This window comes from Nyctereutes procyonoides, unplaced genomic scaffold (assembly GCF_905146905.1).
Source record: "Nyctereutes procyonoides isolate TBG_1078 unplaced genomic scaffold, NYPRO_anot_genome, whole genome shotgun sequence".
In the NCBI taxonomy this organism is placed as follows: Eukaryota; Metazoa; Chordata; class Mammalia; order Carnivora; family Canidae; genus Nyctereutes; species Nyctereutes procyonoides.
The window spans coordinates 17,418,448-17,430,661 of NW_026575044.1; the positions used below are offsets into that span (position 1 = coordinate 17,418,448).

Consider the following 12,214-nt stretch of genomic DNA (forward strand, 5'->3'; position numbering starts at 1 on the left):
AGCTGGAAGGCCCACGGCGGCAGCTCTCCAGGGGTCCATCACCAGTAGAATGGGTAAGTAGGTTGTGCCACATGACATACCATACAGAAATAAGATTGAACAAACTGGGACTGTATCCATAAACTATCTAAATCATAGCCTGCAAAGTATTGGTTTTCTAGTGCTGTGAAACAAATGACCGCCCACTGAGTGGCTGAAAACCACATTTGCCTACCAGCTCACAGGGGTGTGGGTCTTAGATCTGGCTTCTCCTCAGAGGGCCTCACAGGCTTGGATGTCCAGGACTGTCTTCCTGGTTCATTCAGGTTGTTGGCGGAATTTGGGGTCTTCTGAGTGGAGGACTAAGGTCCCCCATTTCCTTGTGGCCTGCTAGCCAGGAGCTGGTCCCAGCCCTCAGAGGCCGTCTGTAGCTCTTGCCATGGGGACTCCTCCGTTGCCAAAGTCGACAGTGAAGAACTTCCCTTGAGTCCATCTGTCTCAAGCTTCAAAATCCCTTTGGCCAGGAAGAGTTTAGTCCCTTTTAAGGGCTCATGTGACCTGGCCCAGTGAGAATCATCTCATCTCAAAGCCAACTAATTCGGGCCTTAATTACATCGCAAAATCTCTTCCCAGCAGCACCTAGATTGATGTTCAATTGAATAACTGGGAGAGTGCATGTACCAGAGGGGATGAGGAATCTCAGGGGGCCACACACAATGACATAGAGAAATCTTCCAACAAATGGTGAGTGGAAGTCAGAGATGAAAGAATAATGTATGACGTTGTTTGTATAAAATGCAAGAACGAGAAACACTGATCTTTGGGGTTGAAAGTCAGAATAGTGGTTCCTCTTGAGTATGTAGTAACTGGAAAGGAGCAGGAGAGGGGTCTTGGGCAGGGCAGGGTGGGAGGGTCTGATAGTGTTTTTGTTTCTTGATCTATGTGCTGGTTACACTAGTGTGTTCAGCTTGTGGAAACTCAGCAGGCCGTACATTTTTAGAATAATTTAGATTTCCTATTTTAAAATAGATTAGTTTTGTTTTTCCAAGGCACTGTGCACTCAAAGACAGTTATCAGAGAGGGTGCTTGATGGGGGTGGGGAACCAGCAGGAGAAGAGGAAATGAGAGCCCCTTGCCAGCAATGTGGTAGTGGTAACTCTTGAGCTCTACAGGTGAGGACCAACTAAGGGAGAAATCAAGAGTCTATCAAATTGGATGACTGTGCAGGACCCACCACATAATCTGTGTTTCCCAGTGCAAAGCAATGTGTAGGCCCTCCTCGTTCAAAAATTATTAAGAAGTTAGAATGGAACATTGAGCCAAGGGTGGGGTTGGGGTCCAGGTGCTGGTCCCCTGACTATGAAGCCATCCCTGCTTCTATGGGAGAAAATGCCACATCTCCCATTCCAAAGACTTCTTGCTAGATGAGATACTTTGGGCATCTAGAGCTTTGGTCTTTTTGATTATAAAGTGGGTTAGTTAGAGGCTAGCAGGCCCTAATTCAATTAATATATGCAAGAGCAAGCACTTTTTAATGTGTAAAACACCAACTGAATATAGGGATTATTATAATAATGGGCTATCTAAATGTTTGTGTTCTTTAATTGACCTCATAGAGACATATTTGGTACATAAACTCTTTATAGATCGCACAGGGCCCATTTCCACCTTATGCATTGACACGAATTCCAAGCTTATTGGTAAATCCCTAATCATGAGATTTGCCTCCCCTTCTCTTGGTCTTTCCAGCTCAAAGAGCAAACTACTAAAGTGTAAGACCGGACGGAGCATTGGAGTCTAGATGCTTCCTCATCAAAGTCATCTTTCCTTGCAGCGTTTAGAGTTTCCATCTAGTTGAGAGAGGAGGAATCCTTGCCCTGACTCCAGAACCTCCCAGTAAGGTTGGAGGGCCCTGAAGGGGCTCAGTGGTGAAAGCCCTGGCAGTGACTCTCCAAGCCTCCCGGGGACTTCGGTGTCAGGATGACAGGGCTGGCCGGGGGCGGGGGGGGGGGGGGGGTAGGGGGGCTCCTGGGGCAGGGAATTAGGAAAATTAGGGGAGCGCGTTTGGATTTCTGAAGAGGCACGACTCTGGCAGTACGTTCCTGGGTGTATTTTCCGTGGCTGCCCACTGAAGCACAAACCCTTCCAGACTTACTGACTTACTGAAGCTTTTGGGGACCGTGGTACCCTAAGGCGGCCAGCCGCTTCACCTAAGATTTATGAGCGGTCCCAAGGATGAGACAAGGTCCCAGTGTCTCGGGGACAACAAGGTCTTTGACGAGCAGCCGCCGGCCGCAGCTGGGGCGCGGGGGAGGCCTGCGATCGGGGTGTGGAGCCCCGGGATCTTCTCCGTGCGGGAGCTGGGTGCCCGGGCGCGGGCGGGGAGCCCCGCAGGCCCTCAGCAGGCGGGAGCGGCGCGCGCCGTCCTTGAAGGGTTGCCCGCTGACCTTGCTCCGCTTTCTCCGGAGAGATCTCCGGCGCGCGAGGACGCGGCCACCGCGGGGACTCCGTGCCCTGCGGCCGCCGGCAAACGCTCGCTTGCAGCCTGCCCAGCGCCGCAGCCGCCGCCTCCCCTTCCTGCCCGCGTTTATGATTCCAAGGTTCAGCCCCGGCTTTTTCCGCTGCACCCCGCCCCCTCCGCGCAGCCCGCCTGTCGTTCGCCAGCCCTTGCGGGTGTTCTGGCCCCCGCCTCGCGTCCGCAGAAGCGGAGGCCCACCTCGCGCCGCCTGGGTGCGGGCGCAGGGGCCGGCCGGGGCGCTCCCGGGGGCAGGGCACGGCGCCCCGCGACCGCGATCCCAAGCCCGACCGCAGGGGGCGGCGCGCCGCGCTCCCGGGTGCGCCAGGGCCCCGCTCCCCATTGGTCGTCAGCTCGGCGGGAGGGGCCGCCCCGGGCCCCCGGCACCTGGAGCCGCTTCTCCGCAGGGGAACCGGCGGCTGCCGGGCTCGGGCGCCCGGAGGTAAAGGCGCGCGGAGGGCAGGCCCGCGGCTGCGGCCGAGCTCCCGCGACCAGCCCTGCCCTGCGCTGCGCTGCGCTGCGCTGCCCTGCGCTGCCCTGCCCTGCCCTGCCCTGCCCTGCCCGCCGCGCTCGGATGCCCCCTGCGCCCGCCCCGCCGCGCGGGAACTTCGCCCCGCCGCGTCCCCCGCCCGCCTAGCGCCGCCCGCTCGACCGCGCGCCCCCCGGGGGCCCCGGAGCCCCGCGCGTGATTGCGGGGCCCCCCCGGCGCCCGGCGCCCGCCGCGCCCCGCCGTGCGCGAGCGGCCGCCAGGATGCGCTACGCGGACCCCTCGGCCAACCGGGATTTGTTGGGGAACCGAACTTTACTCTTCATTTTCATCTGCGCCTTCGCCTTGGTGACCTTGCTGCAACAGATCCTGTACGGCCGAAACTACATCAAGAGGTAAGAGAGTCCGGGCGCCGGTGGGGGTGCCCGGGCTCGGGGGCGAGCCCCCAGGTGGCGGCCGCAGCGTCCCGAGTGGGTGAACCAGGGGTCAGCACTTGGCCGCCGGCCCCGCCGCCTTGGCTTTGGGTAACGGCGCCCCGCGGGAGGAGGGCGCCTGCTCAGCGCGGGCCCAAGGGGCCGGCAACTTTATTCTCTCCAGATAACGGGGCATAGGTTACAATCCCGAGCGTCCAAACTGATGACAAATCCATGTGATGCCCCGAGGGGCCACAGGGGTCAGATAACGCGTCTCCCAGATGGGCAGTGCCCCCGCCTTTGGGCTGGAGGGGAGCCCCCCCCATAGTGGAGGGCTCAAATCCCAATAGGGATTACCCTCTGAGTCCTGAACTTTTGTGGGGGCTCTTGGGAGAAAAGCATTTTTTCCCCCTTAGGAGCTCCAGGTTAGGTGGGGAGTGCTAGTGGGCTGGGATACTGCGACAGGGACAGTCGATTTTCATAAACCAGTAACCACTGGGTGTGTGAAGCTCACAACCTGATCCCTACAGAAACAGATGGTTCGTTCTCATCCTCACACAGAAGGTCAGAGCTGCAGCACAAGTTAACTCTCCCCTGGTTGGGCCCTCTTCCCACCCCATCGGCGCTCCAGCTCTGTTAAGAGAAAGAGCAGTAGGAGGTGTCACAGCCCTGGTCCCTGTGTGTGCGAAATGTCAGCGTTGCCTTCTGCTGGCAAGGAGAAACGCTCAGGGCACTCTGCCTAGGGACAGCGCTGACCCTAGGGTACCCCCACATCAGAGCCTCTTTCAGAAAGAGCCTCTCTCTCGTTTTTCTCTTGCTACAGTTAGGCTACTTCTCCTTCCACATCCCAGAGCTGGGGAGAGTGAGGCCCCTTGTCTGGGACATTTCTGTTCTCCACCTTCCCAGACAGCATTCTTCCCTGGTTGAAGCAGCTGATGAGCTCTGCAATGTGCTGGTGGCTTTAAAGGACATTTTCAGAGTCTCCTGGCCTGCTTGCATTGGCCTCCTCCTCTGGCTACTGCTGCCCCTCCAAGATAACCCCGTGCAAGGACCACTGGGGCTCAAGTGGCCTGCCGCAGCCCTGTTGGCCTCCACCTGCTGCACTTGGTTCTCAGCAGGGTGGCTTGGGTTCCTGCACCCAATTGGCACCTCCTCAGCGCTGCTGAGGCTGCTGGGATCCCTGCTGCCTTGTCAACAGTGGGAAAACATCAGTGCCCACATGGTAAACGCCAGCTCAACTCCTAATTGCTTGCTCTGGCAAGCCCTCCCTGGGCTTGGGGGGATGTGCCAGCTGCCCAGAGTTCAGCGGGCATACCAGGTGCCTTTTTTTTTTTATTTATGATAGGCACACAGTGAGAGAGAGGCAGAGACACAGGCAGAGGGAGAAGCAGGCTCCATGCACCGGGAACCCGATGTGGGATTCGATCCTGGGTCTCCAGGATCGCGCCCTGGGCCAAAGGCAGGTGCCAAACTGCTGCGCCACCCAGGGATCCCACCAGGTGCCTTCCATCCTCCCTCAGAGAGATCCTGCACAGAGATCCTGACTCCCTGAATTCAGATACCACTTCTGAGGCCTCACACCAGGGATGTGGTTTAATCCAGCCAAGCAAGCAACACTTGCACATATCTGATCCTGGAAGGATGCTGTCGGGGTCGGTGAAGAAGAAGATTGTGTGATCCCGATGTCCAGGAGGCTTGAGATCTATTTGGGGAAACAAAATGACCACAAAAACAAAATGATGAGATAGTTAGGTAGTAGGTGTTAAATTATCTGAGGAAGATAAAAATGACCACAAAATGACCACAAAAACAAAATGATGAGATAGTTAGGTAGTAGGTGTTAAATTATCTGAGGAAGAGGTACCAATGGGCTGGAGTAGTTAGGGAAGACTGCCTGGAGGAGGTACAACCTGAGTGGACCCCTGAAGCAAGAGTGAGATTTAGATGGGTGTGTGGGGGAAAGTGTATGTCCAGAACCAAAGAGCATGTGAGCCAAGGTGCGGAGGCATGGCACCATCTCCTTTTACCTCTCCCCTGCCCGGACTACCCACTCACACATTCACCTCTCTTATTCCCGTATCTATAATCATAATGAACTGACCTGATGTGATTATTAGTCGGTGTCCCAGAAACACTTCATACTCGAGTGGTCCCCAAACAGAGGTCTTGGGATGACATCATGAGAGTCACCTGCAGATGCTTGGGCTCAGAATTGGGCTCTCTGGGGGTGGATCCAGTTCCTGCTGGTTATCAAGCTCCCCAGATGATTCCTAACAAGCTACTCCTGCTGCTCGAGACCCACAGTTCTTAAGGGAGAACAGTGTTAGCCTCCAGGCAACATCCAGAAACATTTTTGGTTGTCACACTGGGAGAAGAGAGTGCTATTGGCGACTTATGGGTAGAGGCCAGGGATGCTGCTAAGGACCCTGCACTGACTGCATCATCTGCCTCTGTCAAGAAAGCATTACCCAGCCCCAAATGTCTATAGGGCTGAAGTGGAGAAACCCTGCTCTGGACTGAAATCTCCACGAAGTAGGGATTTACTCTGTTTTGTTCCCATTTGCACTCAGAGCACCAGATATGGCGCCTGGCACGTAGTAAGGTCTCAGTAAATATTGGACAATGAAAAAGTGATTGAAAGTGATGTGATGTGTGTGTGTTTGTGCACGCGTGTGTGCGCTTGTGCGCTTGCTTGTGCGCATGTTTGCCCATGAGTGCCCGGGGTAATTGGAAGACACAATGAAGAGATGGATCCAACTGGTGTAAGGGAGAATGTGGAGAATAGGGATAGGTGTAATGTTGGGTGAGTCACTTCAGTGAGGTGCTTTGTGGGTTGGGAAGGCAGGCTGAACTGGGTTCATTCAGTCATAGGGAGCCACATGTGGTCTTTGAGGAGGGTAATGATATGATAAAAGCCACCAGGAAAGAGCCACCAGGAAAGAGCTCCTGGCTTTGCAAGGATTGGTTAGTGATGGGGAGACACAGGGAGGCTATTGTTACAACCTGGTCAAAAGTGAGTAGAACGTGCCTCAGGGGGCAGACCAACTTTAGACCTCAAGGTGGCCACTCTTCATTTCTGTGCTGAGATGGGATGCATTCAGCAAAGCCTCCATTGTTTGCACCTCACAAAGAACCCAGGGGCACAAAGATGATGGGCTGTTTGGGTGAGAATCAGGGATATATCTCATTAGAAAGGAGCGGGGCATGTGAGTCCATATGTGTTCTTTCTTTGGATGCTTGGCCTCTGCCCGTGCCATGCAGTGGCCACTTCCAGGCGGGTGCCCATGGGAGCACTCAGGACTCTGGGGGCCCATCTTGCAAATGGGAGGGGGGAAGGTGGGCAGTGCACATGGCTCAGGGGGCACCGTGTCTCTGCAGAGAAAGTGCGCACTCTGTGGATCGGGAAGAAAGAGCGTGAGACGAAGCCGTGGAGTTTGCTCTTGATGTTCTTGGCTTCCTCCTTCCTGTACTTTATTGAACAAATACTTAATAAAGATTTGCTATATGCTGACAGCATGCTATGTGCTGAGGACAATGGTGTGCCAGACGGACACAGTCCAGGCTCTCGGGGCTTGCAGGCTATCGGAAAGACAGAGAGACCTGGAATACGTGCCGAAGCCAAACTGGAAGTCTGAGCTAGGGAGCCAGAGTGAATTAGGATGGCTTCAGGGTGCTGGAGGCACTTGAGGAGGTCTTAGAGAGAGCAGAGGGACTCATAAGCCTGTCAGGGGAGGAGGAAGGGAGGTGAAAGCCAGCCTGAATAGGAATATATTCCTGGGTGCAGGGGAGAGCTAAGAGATTCTGCATGCCCGGGGACAAGGGGTGTCGGGCAGGGCCTGATTATGGAGGCTCCAGTAGGAAACGTGAGAAGGGGCGGGTCTGCAGGAAAGAGGGTCACAAATTTGAGTCTGGGACACTCACTGCAAGGAGACCCACATGGAGCTCTCCAGCAGCACCTTGGAAATGAGCTCCGGAGCTGTGGCTGGAAGAGAGCCAGGCTAGCAACGGACATTATTTAGTCACCATCAAAGTCAAGTGTTTTTCCGGCTTTTATAATTGTTATCCACAGGAAGAACTATGTCATACCCAGGGATCTACAACACACTCATATACACAGCCATCAGAAACAAACATTTTGTTGTTGTTGTTGTTATTGTTGCTTGAAGATTTTATTTACTGGACAGAGAGTTGCATGAGCATGCAGAGTGGCAGGCAGAGGGAGAGGGAGATGCGGACTCCCCACTGAACAGGGAGCCCTGGGATCATGACCTGAGCTGAAGACAGACGCTCAACCCACTGAGCCACCCAGGCGTCCCCAGAAACAACATTTTATGAAACGATATTTGTCCTTATTATAAGAAATATGCTTGAATATTTTCTCTTCCACTTCATTAAAAAACAAACAAAAAACCTCTCAGCCTTAAAAAGGAAGGGAAATCTGATACATAACACAGATGAATCCTTTTTTTTTTTTACATGGATGAATCTTGAAGACATTATGCTAAAATAAACCAGGCACAAAATGACAAATATGGTTCTACTTAGATGAGGCACCTAGATTAGTCAATTCATAGAGACTGAAAGTGGAATGATGGTTACCAGGGGCTGGCAGTGGGGTGGGAGATTGCGTTTAATTGGGCATGGAATTTCAGTTTGGGAGGATAAAGTTTGGGAGATGGATGGTGGTGATGGCTGCACAACAGGTTGGGTCCACCAAATGCCACTGAATGGTAGACTCACAAATAGTTGAAATGGTAAATTTTCAGGTACGCATATTTTACCACAATACAAGTCTAAAAAAATTATAGGGGTAAACCACCAAGTTGATTTTATGACTTGCTGGTGTGAAACCCTTAGTTAGAAAAATGCGGGTTCCCGTGATGAGGTTGGATGAAAGCACCCAGGAGAGAGCAGAGTGAAGGATGATGAAGAGGGCACAGAGGAGGACCTGCATCTGAGGGTCCAGAGAAGAGAGCTGGCTCTGGAAGCTGAGGCTGCAGAGAGGTAGAGAGGGGACAGGTATTAAGGAAACCAAGGGATAATGGCGCCAGGAAGAGAACGGTCACCTGTGAGGCGCATGGCAGAGGGATCATGTAGGGTAAGGCCTACCTGAATTTGACAGCATAGGCAAGGTCAGTTCTGGGGGTGATGGGTCAAAAGGGTTTTCTAGAATCAGGGGCATGGGATTTGTACTCCTTTCCTGTAAGTCCTGCCCTACCATCAAGCTCATTCGTTAGAGCTAAGACCCTCGTGTAAACTTGTAATCCCTAGAGTGCTGAGGACGAAAAGGACTTACAATTTAAACAACCCTGGGATGCTTGGGTAGCTCAGTGGTTTGGCGCCTGCCTTCGGCCAGAGTGTGATCCTGAAGACATAGGATCGAGTCCCACATCAGGCTCCCTGCATGGAGCCTGCTTCTCCCTCTGCCTTTGTCTCTGCCTCTCTCTCTGTGTCTCTCATAAATAAATAAAATCTTTAAAAATAAATAAATAAACAGAGGGGCACCGAAAGGGCAATTGTTGCTTTTTGTTGTCGTTTCTTCTTTAGTGAGAAAGAAAGGTCATTAGAGATTTTTAAATTTTATTTATTTATGTATTTATTTATTTACAATCTGGTCTCAACCTACCTTTTAAACTTAATATCTGAGGAAGCCCAGATAGGCATCAGTCTTGCATGTTCCCCTTTTAGGTCAGTGAAGCTTTATAATTCTTCATAAGGATTTGAATATTGCTAGGCTTATTTCTAGCTGCATAGTTTTTACTGCTATTATAAAAATGTAGTTTTAAAAATTATATTTTCTAAGCATTGGTATATAGTACATATAAAGATATATGGACTAAAATATATATGGAATATATATAGTATTTGTATAGTGTTTGTAGCTAGTATATAGAAGCAAATTTAATTCTGTATTGATTTTATGACCAACAATCTGGATAATGTATATGTATGACAATAATTTATCTGTAGAGTTTTCTGGGATTTTTAAAAAAAATATTTATTTATTTTAGAGACAGTGAGCAAGAGAGAGAGCACAAGTGGAGGGAGAGGCAAGGAAGAAGGAGAAGCAGGCTCTTTTCTCAACAGGGAGCCAGCCTGGTGTGGGGCTCAATTCCGGGGCTCTGGGATCATGACCCAAGCTGAAGGCAGACACTTAACCCACTGAGCCACCCAGGCATCCCCTGGGATTTCTACATAGACATTTTTTTTTTCTTTTATCACAACCTTGTACCTTAATTATTTTTCTTGTTTTATTGAGCTGATGAGGCCCTTTGACACAGTGTTCAATAAAAATCTCATAGTGAATATCCTGGCCTTACTCCTGATTTTTTTTCTTTTCTAACTTTCCTTCTAAACAGCTTTATCAAAATATAATTTTTGCATTTTAAATGTACAATTAAATGACTTTTGGTATGTTCACACCATTGTGCACCCTTCACCACAATTTTAGAACACTTTCATTACCCCAAAAAGAAACCCAGTACTCCTTAACCATCATTCCTTGGTACTCCCATTTCTCCTACTTGTAAAGAAGCATGCATACCCTAGCATATCTTCTGTCTTTGTATGTTTATTCTGCACATTTCATACAAGTGGAATCATATGATATGTGGTCCAATGACTGTCATCTGTCATTAAGCATAATGTTTTCAAGGTTTATCCATATTATAGCATGTGTCAGTACTTCATTTTAAAAAATATTTATTTATTTATTGAGAGAGAGAGAGAGTGAGAGCACGTGTAGGCACGTGAATGCGAGTGGGGCTGGGGGTAGAGGCAGAGGGAGAGAGACTCTCAAGCAGACTCTGTGCTGAGTGTGGAGCCTGATATGAGCCTGATCTCAAGACCCTGAGATCATGCCCTGAGATGAAATCAGGAGTTGGCTGCTTGATCAACTGAGACACCCAGGTGCCCCAATACTTCATTTCTTTTTGTTGATGAATAATATTCCATTGATAAATATACCGTATTTTGTTTGTTCATTCTTCAGTGGTTGGAACTGGGTTCTTGTTTTTGCAGTTGTGAATAATGCTGTGATAAGCATTTGTGTACAGATTTTTGCGTGGGCTTGCATTTGCATTTTTCTTGGGTATATACCTGCAAGTGGAATTGCTGGGATGTATGTTTTACCATTTGAGGGATTGCCAGGCCCTTTTCCAAGGTGGTTGCACCATTTTATACTCCCTCTAAGTAGTGCATGCATGAGGGTTCCAATTTTTCCATATTTTTAAAGATGTTCATTATCATCTATTCTTTTGATCATAGCCATCTTAGTAGTTTTTGTTTTGTTTTGTTTTGTTTGTTTTATTTTTTTATTTTTTATTTTTTTTCATCTTAGTAGTTTTGAAGTGATATTTCATTGTGGGCTTGATTTTGTATTTTCCTGATGACCAATGATGTGGAACATACTTCCTTTTTTTTTTTTTGGAACATACTTTCATGTGCTTCTTGGCCATTTGTATATTTCATTTGGAGAAATGTCTTTTCAGATCCTTTGCCCATTTTTAAATTGGGTGATTTGTCTTCTTATGATTGAGTTGTGAGAGTTCTTTATAGCTTCTAAATAGAAGTCCCTTATCAGATATATGATTTTCAAAATATTTCTCTTATTCTAAGGGTTGTCTTTTTAGTTTCTTGATGATATCCTTTGAAGCATAAAAGTTTTTAAATTTTGATCGATTCTAATTCATATTAGATATGAAAATAATATATATTTTGTTGTGGTTTCTTGTGCTTTAGTTGCTATATCTATGAAATCACAGCCTATGTTCATTGCCCACTGTCACGAAGATTAGCCCCTGCGTTTTCTTCTAAGTTTTATACTTTTAGCTCTTATGTTGAGGCCTTTGACCATTTTGAGTTGATTTTTCTGTATGCTATGATCAAACCTGATTTTATTTATTTACTTATTATTTTATTTATTTATTTATTTATTATTTATGTTTTTATTTATTTATTTTTTAAAAGATCTTATTTATTAATGAGAGACACACACAGAGAGAGAGGCAGAGACACAGGCAGAGGGAGAAGCAGGCTCCATGCAGGGAGTCCGACGTGGGACTCGATCCCGGGTTTCCAGGATCAGGCCCTGGGCCTAAGGTGGTGCTAAACCGCTGAGCCACCTGGGCTGCCCAAACCTGATTTTAAAGAGTATGAAGGTACAGGTGTCCCTACTGTGTATTTCTGCTTTAGTTTTTTGGTTTTGGTTTTGGTTTTTTTGTAGATAACCTGTAAGAGATTAAGATGACTCCATTGTAGGGCTCGCTGACCAGTTTTATTTATTTGTTTTACTGTGTTTGAATATTAATTTTGTAGATGCTTTTTCTGTCTGTCTTGGGTGATAGGTCGTTTTTTGCATTTAATGTTTTGATGTGATAAATTACATCAATAGATGTTAAACTTAACAATTTTAGGGATAAACCCAGCTTATTCATGGTGTATTATTTATTTTCTATGATGTGAGATTTTATGGCCAGTGTTTTTATTCAAGATATTATATCTCATGTTAGTGGATGATGTTGGCATGTATTTTTCTTATATAATGCTGTCTCTGTTTAGTCTTAAAACTAGTCTTGTAAGAGGCATTGGGAATATTCTGTCTTTATTCTGTGAGATGATTTATGCAGGTCTGAGATCATCGGTTCTTTGAAAGTTTGGTGGAATTGGCTTGTATAGCTGTCTGCACCTAATGTTTTCCTTGTGGGAAGACTAAGTTACCAATTCCATTTTTTTAATGGTCAAAGATTATTTCTTCAACCGAAAAGGAGCATAGGCTGGATCTCTTTTGTCCTGCCTTTTGAAGAGAAGACTCTCCTGTAT

The 12,214-nt window shown here is 48.5% G+C and overlaps 2 protein-coding genes across 3 annotated transcripts in view; both read left to right on the top strand.

The window, feature by feature from the left end:
• Positions 1–2,198: 2,198 nt before the first annotated feature.
• Positions 2,199–3,131, top strand: LOC129509039 (proline-rich protein 2-like). Its single transcript, XM_055324392.1, has one exon. The coding sequence runs from the start codon at positions 2,199–2,201 to the stop codon at positions 3,129–3,131; it is 933 nt and encodes a 310-aa protein (XP_055180367.1).
• A 100-nt stretch (positions 3,132–3,231) lies between these two features.
• Positions 3,232–12,214, top strand: part of ST8SIA5 (ST8 alpha-N-acetyl-neuraminide alpha-2,8-sialyltransferase 5) — a 56,162-nt gene continuing 47,179 nt past the window's right edge. For both annotated transcript variants that reach the window (XM_055324437.1, XM_055324438.1), the window contains exon 1: positions 3,232–3,376. In XM_055324437.1, the coding sequence (XP_055180412.1) occupies positions 3,246–3,376 (131 nt within the window). In that variant the 5' untranslated portion in view covers positions 3,232–3,245. The remainder of the gene's footprint in view (positions 3,377–12,214) is intronic.

What these genes read in the sequence shown, in the direction of transcription:
- LOC129509039 (XM_055324392.1), top strand. Translation starts at nt 2,199, where the DNA reads ATGAGCGGTCCCAAGGATGAGACAAGGTCCCAGTGTCTCGGGGACAAC.